This window comes from Diabrotica virgifera, chromosome 1 (genome assembly GCF_917563875.1).
Source record: "Diabrotica virgifera virgifera chromosome 1, PGI_DIABVI_V3a".
In the NCBI taxonomy this organism is placed as follows: domain Eukaryota; kingdom Metazoa; phylum Arthropoda; class Insecta; order Coleoptera; family Chrysomelidae; genus Diabrotica; species Diabrotica virgifera.
The window spans coordinates 214,208,201-214,233,872 of NC_065443.1; the positions used below are offsets into that span (position 1 = coordinate 214,208,201).

A 25,672-nucleotide genomic window follows, 5' to 3' on the forward strand; every position below is an offset into this window, starting at 1 on the left:
ATCAATGTTTATTTTTTAAATAAAACATTTTTATGTTTTCTGACAGCAGTAAAATGTATTTAAAATTAGACAAATTACATACATTCGTCTTGTCAATTCATTTAATTTAAAAAAATTGTTTTGGACACCCTGTATAAACAATTATGTTCATGTTTAGATTATTGAATAGAGAATTAAATATGCTTTCAAATGAGCTATTACGTGACCCCTATTCTCTTTTAAAAAAATCATCGATTACGTCATCACGCCCAGATGGATGACGTCACTAGTATGATATTTATGACAAAAAATCGTAATTTAAAAATAAAAATCGATCTGTTTCGGGATTTTTCCTTAAAGTCGCTGGTTTGCTAAATAATGAATTTATACGTTACTTTATGGACGCACTGTATAGTTCTTCTACAATTCGCTCGCATCTGTTTTGAATTAATTATTCGTATTTTTTTTTCTTTTGCGTAATCATTATTATTCAATGCATTTGTCCCACCAGAACGGTTTACCAGGCTTTTTATCTTTTTGTCTTTTCTTGTCAGGGCTTCTTCCGCTAATACAGGTTTTTATATGTCGATATTCTTCTTCGGTAGATCCGTTTTTTTTTACCTTTTATTCCAGCCTCTATGAATAAAGTAAAAGTATACTTTCATTATCTAGACCTAGACTATCCAAATTATATTTAACACTCTCGATGTTATCGTCCATATTTTCTCCTTTTCTGTTCTAATTTCATTTATAACAGAATAAAGGTTTCGAGTTGATTTGAGCTCTAATACAGGAGATGTATAAACAGCAAAATAATTAAAATAAAAACTACTTAAAAAAATAGAGTACAATGATGCCGAAATTATGCAGGAGCAACAGCGAGAGTGTAACTTTTGATGAAGCTATCATTTTAACAGGTATGTAGTTTGTAACTTATAATTTTCCTCACATTATTGTTGTCAAAAGAGCAGGATTCTTTTTCTTCTTCTTCTCGGTCATCTTATTACATTTTGTTAGTAGTACCTGACTTTGAAGTGGTTGATAAATTAATCTCAATCTCAAAAACTACCAATCCTGACGATAAGGATCAACAACAATATTTATCACCATTTTCTTCTTGTTTTCTAGACTGCCAGCTATCTCTTATATTCTTTGGTAGCCTTCCCGGGGCTACTTGCTAGCTGGTTTTCCTTCTAGCGCAATTCTTGGTAGTCTGTGCTTCTCTATCTCCTTTTCCTTTATCTTTACCAACCCTATCTCACTACATCTTGTACACCGCATTGTTGTCTTATAATGTTATTTCTTATTCTTCTTTTCCCTGGTATTTCTCTTAGTATCTTCATTCCGGTTCTAACGTAGCATACTGTTGGTTTTATTAGTGTCTTCTCGTGATTTTATTCCATAGGTCACTACGGGTCTGATATAGGTACCTATATTTTATAGATTTTAGCTTTGCTGTTCGTTCGCATATATGAGTTATTCCAGACAACCTCTCTTAAACATACAGATATGGCTGTGCCCTTATTTAGCTGTCCTCTTATTGGAGAAAGACTAAAATCAATTCTCTTATCACAGATTCCCCAAGAAAATTGCGGATGTATCCCAGGTAGGGGAACAAGACAACACGTTCTTTATATTCGTCAAATTGTATAAAAATCCCGAGAGTTTAATACACAAACATATTTATGCTATGTTGACTAAACATAAGATGGGATAAAATGAATCATATACTTAGAGAACGTCAGAACATGTAATATCTTTATTATAAGAACTGTAGGTAAATAATACAGCTAGTAAAAGAGTTTAACGCTCGCATTGGGAATTTTCCACTCATGTCTAATTTTCATTTTACCCTTGCTACAAAAAATACTAGCGTGCCAGATAGCTCAGAAGGCAGGATGTCTGACTTCCAATCAGAAGGCTGGGGATCGAATCCCAGCGCCGGCGAAAACGTCTATACTAAAATCACAATAAAGATCATCATCATCATCATTGGCTCGACAGCCCTTTCTGGGTCTTGGCCTGTTCCAGGATTCTTCTCCACTCTGATCTGTTTCGTGCTTTTTTTCTCCAGTTTTTTATTTTTAAGGTTTTTATATCATTTTCTATTTGTTCTAAATATCTCAGCTTCGGTCTTCCTCTTGTTCTTTTTCCTACTGGCATCTGTTTGAATATTTTGTTTGGTATTTCGCCTTCTTCCATTCTTTCTACATGTCCCATCCAACGCAGCCGTCCTATTTTAATGAATGTTATGATATCTGGATCCTGGTATATTTCGTATAGTTCAAAGTTGTACCTTCTTCGCCAAATTCCATTTTCTTTTGTGCCCTTATATATGTGTCGCAAGATTTTTCTTTCAAAGGTGGCTAGCAATGTTTCCTCTCTTTTAGTGAGTGTCCAGGTTTCTGAGCCGTATGTGAGTACCGGTCTTATTAGGGTTTTGTATATTTGGCATTTTGTTTTCCTTGCGACGTTGTCTGATCTTAGTTGCCGAATTAAGCCATGATAACTTTTATTGGCAATAAATATTCGCCTCTTCACTTCCTCTGTTACGTTATTATCAGATGTGACTAGGGATCCCAAGTATGTAAAGTTTTTTACCCCCTCAATGTTGTATTCTCCTATTGTTATATTTTGTGGCTGCCTTATTTCTGTGTTTTTACTTACCTGCATATATTTTGTTTTGTTCTGGTTGATTTTCAGGCCACTATTTGGTGCAGCTCGTTCTATTTGATTAAATGCCTCTATCATTTCTCTTCTTGATCTTGCGATTATGTCAACATCATCTGCAAATGCTAGTATTTGCACGCTTTTATTAATTATTGTTCCTCGAGTATTGACTGTTGTGTCCCTCATTATTTTCTCGAGTACAATGTTGAACAAGATGCATGATAGAGCGTCTCCCTGGCGTAGTCCCTTTTTCACATCTATTGTTTCCGTTAGTTCGTTTTGTATCCGGATTTTACTTTCTACTTTTAGAGATTCTTTTATCAGTTCTATTAGTTGTGTTGGTATATTAAATTCTTTCATTGCTTTTATTAAGAATTCTCGGTTTATATTGTCATATGCGCTTTCGAAGTCTATGAAGAGATGATGTGTGTCGATGTTATGTTCACTTGTTTTTTCAAGGATCTGTCGCAGAACAAATATCTGGTCTATTGTTGACTTCTGTCTACAGAAGCCACTTTGGTACCTGCCAACTATTTTTTCAGCGTGTGGTCTAAGTCTTTCATAAATGACGTTGGACATTATTTTGTATGCTGCATTCAGCAGCGTGATTCCACGGTAGTTTCCACATTCTAACTGATTCCCTTTTTTATGTAATGGTACAATAATACCATTATTCCACTCCGCTGGTAGCTGTTTATTTGACCATATCTTTGTTATCAATACATGTATTGTTTTCTGTAGTGCGTCTCCTCCTTCCTTCAGTAATTCCGATGCTACTTGATCCGATCCCGGTGATTTATTGTTCTTTAATTTGTCTACTGCTGTTCTAATCTCGGCTATTGTTGGTGGACTCTTTTCTCTGTTGTCTGCTTGGTCTAATGGTATATCAGGGTTCGTCTCACTCCCATCTCCTTCAAGCTTTTCCGTAAAATGTTCTGTCCATCTTCTTAGTATCTCTTGCTGTTCTGTCAATATATTACCTTCCTTATCTCTACACATCTTCGTTCTCGGTTTGAAGTCTTTTCTGCTTTTGTTCAGTTTCTGATAAAATTTTCTTGTCTCTGTCGATCTACTTAGTTCTTGCAGTTCCTGAAGTTCTTTGTTCATATATTCTCTCTCTCTTTTTTCTTCGGTGAGTTTTCTTTTCTTCTCTGCGTAGTTGTTTATATTCTTCCTCTGCTTGTCGGGTTCTGTGCCCCTGTTGCATCAGTAAATATGCTCTGTTTTTTCTGTCTGTTATAATCTGACATTCTTCGTCAAACCAGTCATTCGTTCTTGTTCTTCTTTCTTTACCTTCTATGCCTAACACTTCTTTAGCTGTCTCTTTTATGATTTCTCTGCACTCTTCCCACTCCTTATTTGGGTTTTCATGTTTTGGTCTGTTTTCTAGTTTGATGCTTATCTTTTCTTTATACTCTTTATTTTTGTTTGTTTCTTTGAGTCCTTCTACCTTGTATCGTTCATGTTTAGAGCCTCTTTCCTTTTTGATGTTTGAAATTCTAGCCCTTACTCTACTTTCGACCAGGTAGTGATCAGAATCCGCATTTGCCCCTCTTCTGGTGCGGACGTTTATTATATTCGATTGGTGTCTCGAGTCTACAATAACATGATCTATCATATTTACTGTCATTCCATCTGGGGACTTCCAGGTACCCTTGTGTATATCTTTGCGAGCGAAGTATGTGCTAGCAATCACCATGTTAAGTGATCTTGCTAGGTTTATTAACCTATTGCCATTGTCATTTGATTGCTCATGGAGACTGTGCCTACCTATTGTGGGTTGGAATTCCTGTTCTCTTCCAAATTTGGCGTTTAGGTCTCCATAGATTATTTTTATATCATTTTTTGGGCATGACTGATATGCGGACTCTAGTTCATCATAAAACTCTTCTTTAGTTTCATCTTCTTTTTCTTCTGTCGGGGCATGCGCATTAATTAGACTGTAATTAAAGAAACGTCCTTTAACTCTTAAAATGCACATTCTGGGGCTAATTGCTCTGAAATCTCTTATAGTATGTTTTACTCTCTTGTTTACTATGAATCCAGTGCCCAAGACGTGACCTTTAGGATCGCAGCTGTAGAAAATCGTGTGGCTTCTTTTTTCCATTATATTGTTTCCAATCCACCTCATTTCTTATATGGCAGTTATGTCTATTTTGTATCTATTTAGTTCATTTAAGAGATTTTGGAGAGCTCTCAATCTATACAAGGTTCGAATATTCCATGTCGCAACCCTCAAATCGTATTCCTTTTTCTTTTTCCTTTTTCTCGCACAGTCGTCGTCGTTTGATCAGTCCAGCTTTTCTTCCTTTCACATTAATAACTCGTAGTTTTTCTAGGAGGAGGTAGTTAACCTTCAGCCCAACCCCCTATTCATCGGAGGACCAGGACTCCCTTCTTCGTCAGCCCTGACCCCACCTTCCACTGAGGTTGGTTACCCAATCTCCAGTGGGGTTGCTCAGGTTACCGGTGTGTACCAGCTTGGAGGTGAAGATAGGAATTGAGTAGGAGAGGCTAAGTGATGCCAACAGGATACGACATCATGTATTGCGCTTCACTACCCCTTTACACACCTCACAATAAAGATGCACTAGAAATAAACAGATCTGAAGATCAGATCTAAAGATCTGAAGTTAGAGCTAAGAGTAAGGTTGGCTAGATGCTGCGTTTTCTCGACTTATGGAATCGAAGCTTAGACCTTGAATGCGGCATCAATGAAAAAACTGAAATCATTCGAGTTGTGGGTATATAGAAGAATTTTGAAAATATCATGAACAGTACACGTCACAAAAAAAGAGGTGCTGAGAAAGATGGATAAAGAAATGGAAGTCTTAAATACAATCAAAACTAGAAAATTGGAATATCTCGAACATAGTACACGTGAAGAGAGATACAACATGCTTCAACTCATTATGTAGGGAAAGATTCAAGGAAAAATAAGCATAGGGAGTTATACAGATGTACATCACATGAACTTTTAAGAGCAGCCGTCTCCAAAGTACGAATAGCTATGATGATTGCCGACCTCCTTCGCGGAGATGGTACGTGAAGAAGAAGAAATTAACAAAACAAGACACGTTGAATGTGACGAGGAGCACTCGTACACACAACGCATATACATTGTAAATCATGATTTTTAAGTGCTCCTTATAACATTCCACGTGTCTTGGTTCGTTTATTTCTGGTGCATCTTTATTGTGATTTTAGTATAGACATTTTTTAAAATGTCTACATGTCCCAGGTCGACTCATCCTGAATAAAATGAGTACCTTGGGTAAAATTAGGGGTAATAATAGGTGGTTGAAGCGTAGCACTGGCCCTGTTACCTTCCTTGTATACCGTAGGTCCTAGAGATAGCAGACTACCCTGTTATAATCCCAAAACCGCGTTAGCAGTGTAAAAGGGAGAATATTATTTATTACAAAAGATACTATTTTAGGTTATGGTAGATTCCACTACGAAGCCATAGCGGTCTGCAGTTTATCCATAATAATTGTTGGTTTCCAAAACGGCATTTCTTCGTACATTTTCCCACCCGCCCAGTGCGAACTTAATTTGACGTCTCTAGAGCTGGGGTTTCTCAACGTCTCCTTTCTGGTTGGAGGAACCGTCAGCTGTTTCCTTTGGGGCCTTATTGCTGACAACCATGGCAGGAAAAAAGTGTTGATATTTGCTCATATATGCAACGTCATCGTTACCATGGTTTCTGCTGTTAATCCGTATACTGCAACTCTGGTATCATGTAGATTTATCAATGGGTTTCTTATGGGAGCACCAGGTAAGCTTTAAATCCATAATATGTATAAAATTGAAACCAAATGCATATAGCATTAATAAAATATGTGGCATTTAAATCAATGTATAATAATTCTATGATAAAGTGATAATGACCAGACAAATAAAGGACGAACAAACTAGCCAACAGAGCCAACGGAAGACAAGTCCTGGTCTTCTTTAAATATTTGCTGTTTTGGTCTTTCTCAGTTCCATCTGTGATTCCTAAGTATTTAGTTCTCTTTTTCCATTCGATGGGTCTTTATTGCACTGTTAGCTGTTCTTCTTGGTTACCTCTTCTCTTTTTGAAGATACCTGCCTGTGTATTTTCTGGATTTATAGCTACATCTGGTTCCTGTATCCTGTGAACTGGTTGCCGTGCTCCTGTGAACTCGTTATCGTTGAATTCAGCTGTTATGTAATATGTTAGTCTGACGACTTCTAGTGTTGTGCTTTGAAGCCGAATTGTACTTCAGGAATTCTTCCTACTTTATCTTTCTCTTCTTGGAGTCTGTATTGGATGCCACTCTTTCTGCTATCTTGCTGACTGGTGGAAGGAAGTTAATTGGCCTGTAGTTCTGTGAGAAGATCTTGTTCTTTCCAGGCCTGTGCATCATGATTACATTGGCTTCCTTCCAACCTTTTGTAAATTGCCTACAATTCAGTACTTTATTTGTGGTGTTTGTTAGATATATATACAAGAGTTTTATTTGAGAGAAGAGATACTTCAGAGCCTTGTTTGTTATTTAGTCTGGTCCAGGTGCATCTCTTAGTGACATTTTTTTTGCTTAGCTCACTTATATCTCTTGGTGACGCGGAGGTAATTATTTTCTCTTGATCTTCGGGTATTTCTTCAGCATTTTACCTTCCTCCTTATTACGTCTGCTTTTTCTTCTAAGTCGTACCCGATTTCGTTTTTTTCCATGGAGTAGAAGGATAGGTTTCCTATCACTTCTTTGTATCCTTTGGAGCCTCCATATTTCTTACATGTACTGGACCCATTCTTCCATTTCTTCTAGATATTCGTCCCACTTTTGACTTTTATGTTGTATTAATGCCTGTTTGACTTGTCGTTCAAGTCGGTTCGACAAATACAATTCTTTGGCTTTTATAAATATCATGCAGAAATATTTTAATATGAAAGACATATGAATCAGTATTTTTTGAAAGGGTCTGTGACCAAATCTAAACTTTCGGGAAATTGAAAAAAAATTCATCAGCTTCATTAAAAGGGCGCATTAATATGGTATAGTTAGACCCAAACCCAGACATCAAAAGTGAAAGTTATCCTCCAACACCAAATTGTTCTATATGGTCCACATAATGTTCAGAAAAAAGTCACACCATTTTGAGCGTCGGGTTTGGGGGGGGGGGGAAAGGGGGAGAAATCTGCAAATTCGTAGTTTTGTAGGTTTTTCGTCAATATTTCTAAAACTAAGCGGTTTAGCATGAACAACCCTTTACACAAAATTGTTCTACATTAAATTTTAAATAAAAATGGCCCTATGTATAACCCTTCTAAAATGAACGGTTCCAAAGTTACGGAGGTAGATAGTATAGTATAATTGGTCCAAAAAAAGGCCTAACCCAGACATCCAAAGTAAAAGTTTTCCGTCAACACCAAATTGCTCTATATGGTCCACATATTGTTCAGTAAAAAGTTACACCATTTTGAGCGTCCGGTTTGGGGGGAGATGGGGGAGAAGTCGGTAAATTAGTAGTTTTTTACGTTTTTCGTCAATATTTCTAAAACTATGATTTAGCGTAAGGAATGTTCTATAGAAAAATATTCTACATAAAATTTAAAACAAAAAAGGTTTATACATAATTGTTATAAAATCAACGGTTCCAGAGCTACGGAGGGTGAACAGGGCCTATTTTACCACTAGGCCCGTGAGGCACCTGCCTCGGGCCCGCATTTAAATGGGGCCCGGAAAGATCACCAAAAAAATTTTTTTATTGCAATAACAAAATGAATTTTCAAAATTATTTCATTTTACGAACATGAAATGATAAATGATGACTCCAATGTTGATTTTAAAGCGACTTCACCTGTCACAAGTACATCTCTGTCATCTCCTATAGAAAACGACAATGTCAATAATAGCGCTGTAGGAGATTGGCCAAAACATTTAAATTTGGATTCTTAACAAGATCTTATAAATAATTGACCGAATCAATATACATATTGATAAAATTAGTGAATGTGTTACACAACCGGATAATTTTAAAACCAGACATTTGAAAAGTGCAATTTTTTATAAAATGAAAGCTAATGGGGAAAAGCGAGTGGTTAGTGTGCAGTCCTAAATGTAGCGGTGTTTATTATTAAATACGTTTATAAACTGATTTCCACGAAAATGATTGTTTTTCTAACTTTCGCTGGGTGTAATCACTGGAAAAATATCAATAGGACAGTTATTTAACATAAGCGAACTCCTGAACATATTTTATCAATTGGTACATTAGTCAAGAGAAGTAGTACAGCAGGAAAAATTGTAACATTAATGGAAAAAAGTTATTTAGAAGAAAAGGAACATTGGAGAAACGTTCTCCAACGAATAAAAGCAGCCATTAAATTTTTTTCCAAGAACGGTTTATCCTTTTATGGTTCAACGACCAAATTATTTACAAAAGGAAATGACATATGTATTAACAGTGTATCGCATTTAAGATAAACACTGCGCTATATTTTGGCTGTCAAAATAAATATAGATTTGAAAGTTTGCACAGTCATACAGTTGAATGTTCACATTTTTTAAGATAGCTGAAATTTAAATTTTAAACGCAGTCTACTGCGACTCCACAGAGTAAATTTTCGATATTTTACTTCGAGACACTTCGAGTTAGAGATATAGGAAAAAGTTATTTGAAAAAGATATTTCAAATGTTATTCTATCCCCACATACCAAATTTGATAATAAAATTCGCACTTTTAGTTTTTTCATTATTGGTAGTCAGGATCCTAAAACTTAAAATTGGCTGGCCCAAGATGCATCTCGGGACAGACGAATTTTAGGGTCCTGCCAACAAATATTGAAAAAGCTAAAATTGCGAATTTTGTCATGCAATTTGGTAGATATGTGGGGTTAGAATAAGATTTGGAACTACTTTTTCAAATAACTTTTTCCGATATCTCCAACGAGAAGCAAAATATAGAACATTTACTCTGTTTTTGGATTCGCAGTAGTAAGCCGCGAGTAAAATTTAAATTTCAGTTGAATATCTTGAAAAATGTGAACCTTCAACCTGTATGACTGTGCAAAACCTCAAATCTATATTTATTTTGATAGCCGATGCCGAAATATAGAACTGCCTTCATCTTAAATGCGACACACTGTATTAAAACAATTTTTAATTGTTTAAATATAAATTTTATTTATGGTTAATAAAAATTTAAATTTCTGGTGCAACTATATTTCTATTAAATAATTAATTCATTTAAAAAAGTTATTATTATTATTAAATCATGTTTAGGGGTCCGAAAATTGTATAGTGCCTCGGGCCTGATTTGAAGTAAAATAGGCTCTGAGGGTGAAAAGTGGAGGTTTTCGATACCTTTTATATTTACCGATTTCTCCACCCTCTCCCCCCCAAACCCGACGCTCAAAATGGTGTGACTTTTTTCTGGACATTATGTAGACCATATAGAACAATTTGGTGTTTTAGGATAACTTTCACTTTGGATGTCTGGGTTTTTGGTATAGTTATATCATAAATATTGCCCAAAAAATATAAAAAGTATCGAAAACCTCGATTTTCACCCTCCGTTACTCTGGAACCGGTGATTTAATAACAATTATGTATAGAACATTTCTTGTTTTAAATTTCATGTAGAACATTTTTGTACATAACATTGTTTACGCTAAAGCATAGTTTTAGAAATATTGACGAAAAACGTAAAAAAACTACTAATTTACCGGCTTTTCTCCCATCTCCCTCCCAAACCGGACGCTCAAAATGGTGTAACTTTTTACTAACAATATGTGGACTATACAGGGTGTCCCAGACTAATTTACCCACGCTATATCTCTTAAACGAATAGAGATTTTCGAATGGGACAAAAGGTGATATGTTCTACTTGTAATACACTTTAATATGGCGTACAAAAAAATCATCCCCTAAATAATCATCCCTTAGTTACAACCCCTAACTTTAATTTTTTTAATAGCACCCTGTATATTTTTTTATAGTTTTGGATGTGGTCTTCTATCGTCTATTCAACACATTTTTTGAAAATAAAATAGGTTCGTAAATAACCAAGAAAATATCAGTTTAGTTTTGTTAATTATGTGTCCCAGACTAATTTATCAAGGCTATATTTCATAAACGAATAGAGATTTTCGAATGGGACAAAAACTGATCTATTACATTTGTAATACACTTTATAACCCGGTCTATATAGACATTTCAAATAACAAAAATTGCCGGAGAGCCAAATTTTGGTGCAGAGCTAGGGTATACCATAACAAATAAAGTTTAAAAAGTCCCCATCGATCCCATGTGTGCGTCAAAAGTTATTCGGGGTCAAAGGTCAAAATTTGAGATTTTTTGGATTTTTTTCGAAAACGGTAAGTTTTATAAAAAAAACCTTAAACCAAAGTTGTAGACCTTAAAATTCTCTACAAAAATAGTCCTTACTATTTTTTTCCTAAGAGTTGCCATTCCTGAGATATCGCGATGCAAAGAGTCACATTATACATGATATGCACACGTTTCCACACCACCTGTGAGGAGCGTATTCGGCTCGTTTTTTTTACCGTGGTTTCCTCTGTAGGCCTACTCCACTAACTGCTTTGACAATTTTAGGATAATTTAAGGAAACAATACCGGTCAAGTTCTAGATATTACCTTATTATTGATGTTGATTATCGATATTGCTATTGATTATTAGGTTAACTATTGTTTTGATTTCTTTAGATATTTTAATCAGATTCATATTCTTGAAAGTCTACTTCAACAGAGTCTTCTTCGATTTCATCTTCTTCCTCTTCCTCTTGCTGGATGTTCAAAAATTGTTCAAATGTGACTGAGTCATTGGTCTCTTCATTAAAATCACAGGAGTCTTCCTCTGTTGTACTAAACTGGACATTTGAGCAAGACTGACCTTGGCAGTTGGTACACACTAGAGAACACAGCAACCCGACTTTTTTACATCCACATTTGGCACTATACAACCTTTTTTGCAATTGCAAAAAATAGTGTTAAGGAGTTTTGCTGGAGCAGGTGGGAGTAAGGTTTTAATCGGTTCCAGAGTATTATCTATTAATTTCCAACCCCAGTCTTCTGGATTCAGTTCATTGCCTAGCCATGTTTGAACTTGATAATATACTCGATACAAATGTTGAAAAGCAGATGCTGATGTTGGAGGAAGGTTCCAGGTTTTTCTGTAATAATAATTCTACTACCACACTTCAATTTCAATCGTATTTTTATAGTTCTGTCATCTAAAACTACATCTTGACAAACTTTCCTTAATTCATCCAACGAAAACTGGCAATCATCACTCGTTTCTATGAATTGAAACATTTTCTCCATCGCAGAGTTTACAGTTTCATCTTGTGGACGGCCAATTTTACGACCAGTATTAGGTTTTAAGAAAGATTTGTAACAACTGTCATGGTATTTTGCATCAGCAGCGACTAAATCATACTCAAAATTAATACGTTCAAGAACAGCCTTCGAAAAATCATCAGAACGATCTTTAGCAAATTTCAACAGGGATTCTTTGAATTTTAGGGTAGTCACGTTACGAATTATTTTTCGAAGATGCTGTGCTTTCTTTATCTCAGATTCTTTATTGGCTTCATTGCCACAAAATAAACAGTATTTTTTAAAACAAAAATGTGATTTATTTACTCGCGTTCTAGTATGAGGTGGACTTACTTTTGAAGTACTAGCCTGTTCCTCCTCACGTTGTCTTTTCACTGCAGCGATTGAAGTTTTCCGAATGTACGATTTTCTGCAATTCACGTGTATTGTAACGGATTTTTGAGTTCTTAAATACTCAATAAACTCATCACCTCTCTCGACACTAGCCTCGATTAAATTTGGCATTCCACGATCAACCACAACTGTTTTAGTTTCACTTAAAAGTTTATTGCAAATAAAGCAAAACTGAGACATTTTTAAAACTATAAAATTGTACAAATAACGGTAACGGTACTAAATGGTAGACGCTTGTAATGAGTACTTATATTCACTTGAACTGAACCTTTAGCACTAAAAGAAACAGATAATATTATGAACCAGACCTACGGACAATAGTGTAGCCATTGCCTATAATAGACAATCTGTTCTTTTTTAAACAATGGTATAGCCAAATGTTTTTCAAGGCCACGTGGATAGAGGAAATTCAGTTTGGGACTGATTACCTTTTGAAGAAATATTTTCAGAATAGTATAATATACTATATAAAAGAGACACAAATAGGCATTTATACTTGTCTTAAGGGCCAAGGGCTTATACGTGCATTTAATGTATAAAGTAACTTTTAAAATCGCCATATCTCAGGAATGGTAACTCTTAGGGAAAAAATTGTAACGACAATTTTTCTAGAGAATGTTAAGATATACAACTTTGGTTTGAGGTTTTTTTTTGATAAAACTTACCGTTTTCGAAAAAAATCCAAAAAATCTCAAATTTTGACCTTTGACCCCGAATAACTTTTGACGCACACATGGGATCGATGGGGACTTTTTAAACTTTATTTGTTATGGTAAACTCTAGCTCTCCACCAAAATTTGGCTCTCCGGCAATTTTTGTTATTTGCCAAGCATTTTGATGTCTAAGTTGACCGGATTATTAATATGGCGTAGAAAAAAATATCCCCTAAATATTCATCCCTTAGTTACAACCCCTAACTTTATTTTTTGTAAATAGCACCCTGTAAGTTAGGGATGAATACTTAGGGGATGAGTTTTTCCTACGCCATATGAAAGTGTATTACAAATGGAATAGATCAGTTTTTGTCAAATGCGCTCTATACGTTTAAGAAATATAGCCTGGATAAATTAGTCTGGGACACACAATTTAACAAAAATAAACTGATAGTTTCTAGGTTATTTACGAACCGATTTTATTTTCAAAAAATGTGTTGAATAGACGATAAAAGACCACATCCAAAACTATAAAGAAATATACAGGGTGCTATTAAAACAATTAAAGTTAGGGGTTGTAACTAAGGGATGATTATTTAAGGGATGCTTTTTTTGTACGCCATATTAAAGTGTATTACAAGTAGAATATATCACCTCTTGTCCCATTCGAAAATCTCCATTCGTTTAAGAGATATAGCGTGGGTAAATTAGTCTGGGACACCCTGTATAGAACATTTTGGTGTTGGAGGAAAACTTTTACTTTGGATGTTTGGGTTAGGCCTTTTTTTGGACCAGTTATACTACACTACCTCCGTAACTTTGGAACCATTCATTTTAGAAAGATTATGCATAGAGCCTTTTTTATTTCAAATTTAATGTAGAACAATTTTGTATAGAAGGTTGTTCATGCTAAACCGCATAGTTTTAGAAATATTGGCGAAAAACTTAAAAAACTACGAATTTACCGATTTCTCCCCCCTCTGCTCCCCAAACCCGACGCTCAAAATGGTGTGACTTTTTTCTGTACATTGTGTGGACCATATAGAACAATTTGGTGTTGAAGGATTACTCTCACTTTGGATGTCTGGGTTATGCCATCTTTTGGATCAACTATACTATACTACATGTGATTGCATCACATGCGGCCTTTTAAAACAAACCACATATTTCAAGCAAAGTTCTGGCATAGAAAGTAGCGTTGAACAGCTGCCCTTTTAAAACAAACTGATAGCTCCAATAATAATAAATAATAAATAAATAAATAATTATGGAGTTTATTCGTAGCAAATAAATTGTACATAACAAAATAAACTCAGTTTCTCACTGAAGTTGTAGGTACAACTTGTGCGTGAGAGTTGAATTTTGATTGTATTAAACACTAATTAATTTTAAAATTTACAAAAAGGAATCAAATAAATAAAGTCTTTTTCATTCATTGGTCTCCAAATTTGGGATCCTCTTCTTACTAATTTAGTTACTTTTAGATGTTGTTTATCGGACCTACGAAAATATCTCATAAAATTTAGGAAAGTATGGTAAAACATTTCCTATGGGACTCTTCTGGCGGGACTTCGTTTTCTAAGAGAATTATCATTACTTTTTGATGTTTTTATCCATTTTTACAATAATTTTTACAATTTAAGTACTTATATGTTACATTTCAAATAAGTCATTTTTGACAATACTGAACAATACAAAGACAATAATGAACCAAAAACTTCATTAAAATAAAAATGAAAAAAATGTTGATGACGCCCTTTAAAAAAACGATTCATATTTATGTTTGAGTTATTGCTGGAAAAATTTTACAGTTTCAATGGCTATTATAAGAGATAGTAAGTTGGAAACAAAAATTACTTTTAAAATAATATTTCCTATAGGTGCAAGTTCTAAGAGCAAGGAACTGCTTGAAAATAGCTGAATAGTCGTAGGAAAGCGTAATTTACTTACTTACTCCATGGCGTTACAACCCTTTGTGGATTTTAACCGACTCGACAACATGCCTCCACTCTTCTCTGTCTTGAGCAATCTTTATCCAATTCTCCACGCCCATAGCCTTCAGGTCTCCTATATTATCTAGACACCGGGGTCGAGAGCGTCCGCGTGGTATTCTTCCAGTTGGGACTTACCCATACCCATACCAGCCTTACTGTTCTTTGCTCAGAATGTCTACTGAAGTGTCCTGCCCATTTGAGTCTTCTGGACTTTATTTCTTTTATGATGTTGGCGTCTGGGTGCAGTTCTTCGAGCTCTTTGTTAGTTCTGATCCTATATTGTCCTGCTGCTTCATCAAGCATAGGCCCAAAGATCTTCCTTAGGATTTTTATTTCCCAAACGCCTAGTGTCTCTTCATTCGCGTTTGTTATCGTCCACGTTTCGCTTCCATACATCACTACGTGTCGTGTGATTGTTTTATATACTTGTATCTTTGTACGTGTTGTTAGTTGTTTCGATTTTATAGGGCTTTGTAGGGCATAAAGACATCTGTTTCCGGCTTATATCCTATTGTGTATTTCTTGTAATCCGTTATTGTCTTCAGTTATTGTTGTTCCGTAGCAAAGCTTAATTTGCTTTATGCAAAATGTTTTACAGTCTATAAACCTTTGAGAGTTCTTCTTCAGAGTTACAATTTGCATTTTTGCATATTTATATGCATACATTTAATTATATACTAATAATTATAATTTATTATAACTAATAACAATTTGTTACTAACTGTTTTCTTCCATTGCAGGTAGTTTAATGTACACCTATATTGCAGAATTCCAACCATCTACGCACCGCTTTAGAACAGTCTGTATTTTAGGACTGTTCTTCATTGGATCTTGGTTATTCCTCCCAGTCATAGCATATCTAATTCTACCAGTAAACATTAACTACAATTTTAAAAACATATTTATAATATCTCCATGGAGAGTTTTTCTTCTTCTAATTGCTATTCCTGAAATACTAGTATGTCTTTGGCTGACAAGGTTACCAGAAAGTCCTAAATTTTATATAGCCCGAGGAAATCATAAAAAAACACTGAAAATTTTAAAGAATATCTATTCTGCAAACTCAGGAAAGAGTCCGGAATTGTTCCCTGTTAAAACCATCATTTGCGAAGTTTACAATAATGTACAAAACAGTGAAGTCATGGTCAGCGGAAAGACTGCAAGGATTTTGAAGGAAGTGACGAATCAAATTAGAAAGTTGTTTCAGAAACCTTTTAATACAAAGATCTTTGTAATCAGCGCCATCATGTTCAGTAATATGTTTGGGTAAGTATTTTTTATCACTATTGTTTCTTTTTATCACGTATGTTTACTAAAGTACCCAGTAATAAACAATGAACTAACTAAACATAATGAAATAGTTAGGTAAAAATTACTAATGAAATAGTTAGGTCAATACTGACAAACTTTTCCTTTTATTTATTGATGTTAAAAACTGGCTACCGGTTTCGGGACTTATAATGTATGTCCCATCATCAGACCAGAATAAGAGGTCAAATTGTTTGTTGTTAAAACAAAATCAAAATATATCAGTTACAAGTAGACTAGGTAGCTAAGGTACGTGAATGCATTCAAAGTCATCATCTCCTCACGGTAGGACCACGTTCACTCAGATGTTAGGCAAGGGATTTTAGTCAGTTGTGTGTGTGCTTTTAAAAATTGAAAAAATTGTATCAACCTTCAGTGTAACCTCGATTATCCGTCTCTCCATTAACCGTCACCTCTGTTAACCGTCAGGGTCCGTACATAAGTTGTAATGAGTACATAAGAAACAATTTGAGTCATCAATTCAAGTCATTGAGTCAATTTTTTTTAGCACTGCGATAAGCCAAACGAAATTCACTGAAATATACAATGCGGTAAAACCATAAAATGAAGTTATGGCTGAATCAACTGTTTTGTTTTCGTTGCCTAAAGATGACATAAACGAATGGTTAATTTGTGATGAGGACGCAAACGGCTATCGATTGCTAACAGTTGATGAAATCGTTGAAATGGCAAAACAGAGGCTGACGAAACAGGTTCAGAAGCTGACACAAACTTGGAATTTGACGGTGGCGATGTCGATGATGCTTTTGCAACTGACAAAGATGCTAGAGAAGATGCATCGCACATGCAACTATTCATCGAGTGGTATTCTCGGCAAGAAGAATCCAATAAAGTAGATTGCACGATCTTACGCCGATTAAAAAATTCAGCCCTTATAAAATGTGAAGCATCAGTAAAGCAAACAAAGATTTCAGAATATTTTAAACCAAATTCGACAATATTAACACGAACACAAATTCCTCTTATATTATCAAACAAAACATACAAATAAAATTTGAGAGTTGTATTATCAATTTTTAACTTTTTTTAATGTTCTGTTAACCGTCTTTTCGATTATCCGTCATACCCTTGGTCCGGTGCCGTGACGGATAATCGAGGTTCTATTTTATTGTGTGGCAAAATGATACCATAATATATGTAGGTACTAGTTGATCTGGTTAGGTACTTCTATTCTGTGTTACAGGTGTTTTTGTCTGTACTTCTTCTAAATTCCAATGATGGAGTTTATTGATGTTTTTTTTATTCTTATTTTATGTTTGAATTGCTAATAAATAAGACATTTAAAGTATGTATATAACACGATGGACATTACAAACAAACATTGATTCTTACGAACACACTTTTTCCAAAAATTTTTATCAGGCGGCCATTGATGTTTTTCATTCCGGATGCCATCGATGATATTTTATATGGTTAACGTGTATTTATAACCTGATTTCGTTACGTTATGCACATATCCTAACATACATAATGTAACAAAATCAGGTTATACAATTTCCCAGAATTTTTTAAAATAATCTTTTTAAGAACAATTTCCGAAGTGTAAATCGAAACGTCAAACAGTAGTTAATTAAAAATGCAATTTTCATGACACCAATAATTATTATTGCTTAATCCCACATAAAAATAATACCTATGTACTTGTTTTAGTCAGCCAAATAAATACGGATGGCTGACTAAAACACATGGAGGACAATGCAGATCTAGAAGTTAGGTGGGCCATTCACGCTCTGATTTGTATTACCTCTAGTGGTACTACTTTGTGGTACCTCTAGTCGTACTACTACCATTCACGCTCCAACATTTTTTCTTTCTAGCCGCCAGCAAAGGTCTTACCTTTCAGCCACCCGTTTTCACGGTGGTGTACACTAAAAAATGTATCGAGTAAAGTCTATGCAAAATATAATTCGGAGGATTTGTGTTTTTAAAAATTGGGTACATGAGTGAGGTTTCATAATTAAGCATGCCATAAGTTTCGTTTCTCTAGCATTTGTCTAGGGCTGATATGAACTAATTAATTTTTACGACTCTTGTAATTTTTACGACTTTTTAAGATGTAGAGTAATTATATTCTATTTTAGAAAGAAATAAAAACTTTTTCTAAACTGGAGCTGGGATTTACTTTGTTGTGTGTGGGTGTATCGTGTATTTTTAATAGTCGCAATTTTTCGTGCCATTAAAATTTATTTTCTATTATTTATTTGCGAACCTAGGGATCTTTGCTCAGCGATGTATGTACCAGATTTTGTTTGGAGCTGACGTTGTAAGCAAATTGTATACACGGAGGAAATACTAGTTACAGTGCGGTCTCGTAGCAAATTTACCATTTTAATTGGGAATAAATCACAATGTTAGTTACAAATTAAATTTATTTGACGTTTCGACTTCTACTTCTGAAATCGTTATGAAAATGTTCCGAAGTGGAAGTCGAAACATCAAATAAATTTAATGTATAACTAATATCGTGGCTTATTCCCAATTCAAATAGTAAATTTGCATAAGATGCCAAATGAAAATAGTTTTAGGTTAATAAAAAACTGGTCTTTATTTACAGAAAGGAAAATGATTGGTCCCAACAAAAAGTAGATAATAAAGAATCGTGTATTTTAATAAGGGTAATTTTTGTGACAGTTTATTTTCTATTAAGTATTTGCAAACTAGGAATGTTTGCGTAAAGAAACTTGTAGACATCCCATACGTAATATACTGCGAGGCATAAGTTAGGGATATAGAAAATTTATGCTCATTTTCATAGTTGATTTTTTCGTGATTTAATTACCGGATCGCGCTATTTTTTTTACAATTTTAGATATTTCTTCAGTATTAACACAGTTGTGCAAAGATTTACTTAAACTTCTTTTTTGTACTTATACCGGGTGGAGAAAAAGAAATGTTTTTCTTATGTTAAGTTTGAAACACCCTGTAGGAAGAACGAGGTACGATAATGAGTATGCATCGGAATCGTATTATAGTCTTATGTTTTGTGAACATTTTGTTTTTTAATGTGCCTGATATCTTTAGAAACAAAGAAAATAGACGGTTTTGTAGTTTAACATGTGCTTTAACCGAAACAAAAGTTTAAGACACCCTTTAGGGAGGAAAAGGTAAAATGGTGGTTATGCATTGATACTATGTTGTTAGTTGTAGTCTCATCTTTTGTGAACCATTTATTTTTTAAATTTCTCTGATATCTTTAATAACAAAGAAACTAGACGGTTTTAAATATGTGTTTTAACTGACGACAGCGATACGTGAGGTGGTCATGTCTTATCATACTTCTAAGACGAAATTACTTCCTATATATAGTGCGAAAGAAAAAGAGTGTTCAAAGAAAAAGAATATGTGTAATGTACCTATCAATATTTAAAGAGCCTCCAGATAGACACCGAATCCGTATGACTTTCAGAGAAATTCCACCCCAAAACATAGAGCCTCCATTTAACAATCTCGTCTCTCTTATCTTGTGCTGTGCATACCGCTTAGCTGATCGACAAATACCTCTTATAGGTGTCGATAAGAACTGTTTACGTTATGTGTCTTTCTGTTTTTAAAGTTTTGTTAACTGTTATGTTTTAGTGTTAATTTAGTTTTGTTTCAGTTAAAATACATGTTAAGGAGTAAACCACCTATTTTCTTCGTTATTTTCTTTATCTTTAGAAAGCTAAAGATATCAGGGAGATTCAAAAAACAAAATGTTCACAAAACATAAGACTACAATTCGATTCCAAACTATATACAGATTTGTACCTCGTTCTCCCTACAGGGTGTTTCAAACTTAACATAAGAAAAACATTACTTTTCTTCCACCCGGTGTAAGTACAAAAAAGAAGTTTAATTAAATCTTTGCACAACTCTGTAAATACTAAAGAAAATCCGTTAATCCGTTCACGAAAAAATCAACTATGAAAATGAGCATACATTTTCTATATCCTTAACTTATGACTCTCAGTGTAGTGGAAATTTTTAATCCAACATCCAACATCGGCATTCACGCTCCAACTTTCTTAGTAATACCACTAGTAGTGGTATTACTACTGGTACAACTAACCCAACCGCCCCATTCACGGCTCTCTCTCTCTCTCTCTCTCTCTCTCTCTCTCTCTCTCTCTCTCTCTATCTCTCTCTTTCTCTCTTTCTCTCTCTCTTTCTCTCTCTTCGAGTCCGCTCTAGCACAAGAAGGCATCCATGTTGCACAAGGTTATCAGGCCTACTCCAAAAAGAAGAATAGACTGAAAATTATTTCAGTCAATTCATGTAGCCCCATTGAAGAGATCTGGAGAGATCTAAACGGCTGTATGAGGATGGTGGATCATCTCTAAATCTAAATGAAACAGCTGTTTTTAATTTTTAATTTTTAATTTAATAATGAAAATTATTTATTATTGAATCCAGGTTGCTCAGGATATAAAGAACTGTATGCAAAATATTACGTTAAATATTGTTCTGAAGCTATTATTATTGATAAAAGTTATATTTGTTAAAATCCCTATACAGGGCTTCATCACAGAACAGAACTAGTTTTCGATCGGATGACCGATCATCATCAGTGTTTTCGTGAATCTAACATGATAACCGCCAAAGTAAAAAATATTTGGGTAAAAACCCTTTACAATTAATCCGTCATAGGAACATGGAAATGAAATGTGAAATTAAACATGGATGTTTAAAATATCCAATGTTTCATGCTCTAGGTAGGTACCATTGAGCTCGAATCTTACTTGTTCACATCATGACTGTATGGTAGCAAGTGAAAACTAGTTCTGTTCTGTGATGTAGCCCTATATAGAGATTTTAACAAATATACCTTTTATAAAGGATTTTATGGTTTTTTGTAATAAATGGTATACAGCCAACTACAGGAAAAATTCTTTCCTCGTGAACTATTATTATTATGAATGTCAGACTGGTATTTTATTTGACAAATAATGACATGATTTCGAAGTCAGTTAAGTATGATATAATGTCCTAGGGCGTTATTTGGAAAAATAACGCCCTGTAGCATTAAATTTAAACTTAAATAATGGATTTCTACGGCTATTGCCGCCTCTCCATACCCAGCTTCCAATTTTTTCTATCGTAACACATATCTTCATCTAATTGCCTCGAATCCATTGCCTCCTGAATATTGTCCCTCCAGCCTCTCCGTAGTTGTCCTCTTTTTCTTCTCTCCGGTGGGACCCACTCTAATATTTTTCTCGGCCAGCAAGTCTCATTCATTCTTTTAACGTGACCGAACCATGTCAGCTGTCTCTTTTCAATATCGTCTATTATAGTTTTTTCCACCTTCATATGTTCTCTAATTGTTTCATTTCTTACATATTCTAATCTCGAAACCTGACAACCTCTCCTCAAAAAGTCCATTTCTGTACTAAGTAGCTTCTTTTTATTTCTTGCACTTATGTCCCAAACTTATGCACCGTAGATTGTAGCGCTCTTCATTATACTTTCATAAATTCTTCTCTTTGTTTCCTTCCTGATATCTTTGTCCCATAAAATTGAATTGAGGGATCTAGTGATGCTTCTACCTTTATTGATCCTATGTTGTATTCCATCTTCACTATTTCCTCGTTTGTTAAATATAGCTCCCAAATATTTGCATTGTTTCACACCAACAATATGTCCTTGTTCCAATGGTAGGTTTTCAATGTCTTCGTTTCCCACTATGAAGTATTCTGACTTGTCGATATTTATTACTAATTCTGCCTGTTGGTAATGTTCATTTAGCTTCCCTATCATATAGCTTAAGTCATCTTGAGCTTGGGCTATAACAACTTGGTCGTCCGCAAAGTATAATGTAAATAGGGAGTCATCTCCCACTTTCAGTCCCATCGGTTTTACCTCTGTAAGGATTGGTCAAGGTATATTTTAAAGAGATTGGGAGATAGACAACATCCTTGTCGGATGCCTTTTGAAGTATTAAATGCCTCAGTGAAATTTTTGCCGTTTTAAAATTTTATTAAATTTAAATAACTAGTTAAATACTGTCAAGTTGACAAATAACAACCTAAGTAAAACTATAGTTACCACAATTATGTTACGACTATTGCTGGTAAATGTACTTATTTGAAAACTAATTAAATCAAAATTCATTCAAATTTTTTGCATATAAAGAATAATTTAGTCGGACATTTAACGGTAAAGGCACCACGGGGTATTATATTATAGATAATAATGCTTTCGTTATATACACCATTGACCTCAAGCGTTATTATCCTATAATACCCTTGGTACCTTAATAACTATAATATTGTTCTAGTCCAGAGAAATAAGATTTTTCTCGTGACACATCCCCCTCCAGGCCCAAACCAAATTTTTTAAGTAGTATGGACATCTATAATAATAACCTATATGTTTCCTGCAGCCGATTTTGATGATATACATAGTTATAAACAAATGAAGATCAAAAAACGGTAAGTTTTCGCTTTTTCGTCTATACGCTCTGAGCTTTGCTGGTGGCGCTCCTAGCGGATTACTAATTCATCTTTCAGCGATAATTTTTAAATTTATTATTTAATTGTTATCGCTTAATATTTACAACGCAAAAAAGTAATTAAATTGTAATCGATTTTTTTAAGATTTTGCTAATCATTTTGACGTTCTATGGGACTTTTCATCGATTGTCATTTGTTTCGAGCTTCTGTCATATGTTGTATAATCTGTGTATAATATTAATATATACGGATTATACGAAATATGACAGAAGCTCGAAACAAATGCCTGTGAATGAAAAGCCCTATTAATAAAATATGAATTTCTTACTTCGGATACTTTCACAATTATCGTGTAGATGGCGCTAAGATTAGTATATTAAATTATAATTTTACATATTACGGAACATTAAAAAAACTTAAATTCAGTATTTAAAACGTAAGTATATTTAAGGTAAAAATATATACCACAGCTTTGACCAACTAATATTTTTTATAATTAATGTTTTTAATTTTAATTTTAAATTAATCACTTTGACATTTATGTCAAATTTCCGGTAAACGTTTACAGACTTGCCACTACTGGCGCTCGCGAATTTGTAAATATCCCCTCTACGTACGAGCTCACAGCGTATAACCAAAAAGTTAAACATTTTAAACAAATTTGAGAGTAAGAAACTCATAAATCGTCTAAAAAATTTCAATATGGCGTTCGCTGAATATGTCTATCCTTATTGGTTGCTTAGAAAATTGCAAAATAAATCATAAATTTTGAGTTTTTATAAATATTCATAACTTATGTAAAAATTAACTTAAAACCTTCTTACTACACGGATTGTTGAGACTTCTGGTGCTTAAATTATATTTTAAATTTCAAAGCAAATGGTCAAGCAGTTTAAAAGTTATTTAATTTGTTTATCCCAAATTCATTTTTTTTTGCAACACTGTAAGTCAAAAAATTATGAGGTTACAGTAAGACTTCTGACAGTTTATGGAAGAAGAACATTTATATTATTGACTTAATTAAAAAAAATGACAAAAATTAATTTTAAACAGTGTAAAATTATTTTGCAATAACACGTCGATTTTTTGCTTACTTATAAACAATTAGAATAACTTTTTAACCGTTACCCGTAGAAAAATTATTTTTTCATATTTGGAAAGACTGAATTTTTATACACATTTAGAAAGAAAAACAATTGTTCTAGGACAATTAGGGACGAAGTTAGCCCCCCTTTTTTAAGTCACATGTTTTTGCAAAATAATTTTGCAGTATTTAGAATTATTTTTTTCATTTTTTTAATTAAAATAATAATATAAATTTTCTTCTTTCATAAACTATCCAAAGTACTAATGTAACTTCATCATTTTCTGACTTATAGCGTTGCAAAAAAAATTAATTTGGGATAAACAAATTAAATACCTTTTAAACTATTTGACCAATTGCTTTGAAATTTAGGGTATGATTTAATCACCAGAAGTCTCAGCATTCCGTGTAATAAGAACGTTCTAAGTTAATTTTTACATAAGTTATGAATATTTATAAAATCTCAAAATTTATTATTTATTTTGTAATTTTCTAAGCAACCAATAAGGATAGACATATTCAGCGAACGCTATATTGAAGTCTTTTATACGATTTATGAGATTCTCATTCTCAAATTTGTTTAAAATACTTAACTTTTTGGTTATAGACGAAAATAGCGAAAATTTAGCGTTTTTTGATCTTCATTTGTTTATAACTATGTATATCATCAAAATCGGCTGCAGGAAACATATAGGTTATTAATTTAGATGTCCATACTAGTCAAAAAGTTTAGTTTCGGCCTGGAGGGGGTTGTGTCACCAACAGGATTTTTTCCTTATTTCTCTGAACTATTCTGAAGCTGTTCAAATGTGAATATTTGTATTTAATTAATAAATTATTATCCTTTGTTAATTGATACATTTATTTTGTTGTAGATTGTTCGGCTTAGGATTATGGCTACCAGAACTTTTTATAAAATTTGAGAAGTACCATCTTTTGCATCCAAACTCTTCAGTGACTATTGAAGAACTCTCTTCGTTACCAAAAGATAGGGAAAATTCTTGCCAACCATCTTTTGACCAATCAGTAATAATAAGCACGGTAGCAACTGGATCAACAGCGCTAATCTTCAACGGAATCTCCTGTTTAATCAGTACTAGAGTATCTTCACGGAATATTACTCTGGTGTTGACGTTCTTGGGAGGGATATCTGCAGCGTGTATCTATTTTTTGACTACCTCACTTCAGAATCTCATAGTTTCATGTATTTTTCAAGCTACAATGTTGACTGCTAATATGAGTATCACGAGCATAGCAGTTGAGCTTTTTCCCACTAGTATCGGTGGAATGGCAGTTTGTTTTGTGATATGTGCCGGGAGGATAGGAGCTGCCATCAGTAACGTAGTGTTCGCCTTTCTAATGGACGATTATTGCCAGTTGGCGATTTTTGCTGTGGCTTCTGTCCAGATAATAGGAGGAATACTGTGCTTTCTGGTACCGGCTCAGAAGAAATGTGCTGAAACAGTTAAAAGTTTTGAAGAAACGAAGTTAAATAATTTTGAAATAGCTGCTATAAATAACCAATCAATTTAAACAAGTTAAATCAATGAGCTAATGAAGAAATTTTAACTCTTCAACAAATTACAATTTTAGTAGCGTGAAAGATGTATTTAATGTACAAACTATGGGTGTACTCACTACTCCTAGTAGAGACTGAAACTTTAACTGAAGAATAGGCCAGGTATTGTGGAGTGCATTTAATATTGGAGAAATTAAAACAAAACTTAATGTATATAATATTATAATAATATATTATTATAAGTTTATATTTTTATTTGTATCAAAATTAAAGTATAAATGAATTAAAAAATA

At 33.9% G+C, this 25,672-nt stretch overlaps 1 protein-coding gene across 1 annotated transcript; it reads left to right on the plus strand.

The window, feature by feature from the left end:
• Positions 1-746: 746 nt before the first annotated feature.
• Positions 747-25,672, plus strand: LOC114325775 (synaptic vesicle glycoprotein 2A-like). The gene is made up of 4 exons (XM_028273906.2): positions 747-896; positions 6,089-6,427; positions 15,757-16,282; positions 24,736-25,672. Exons 1-4 carry the CDS (start codon positions 830-832, stop codon positions 25,391-25,393), a joined length of 1,590 nt encoding a protein of 529 aa, XP_028129707.1. The 5' UTR covers positions 747-829; the 3' UTR covers positions 25,394-25,672.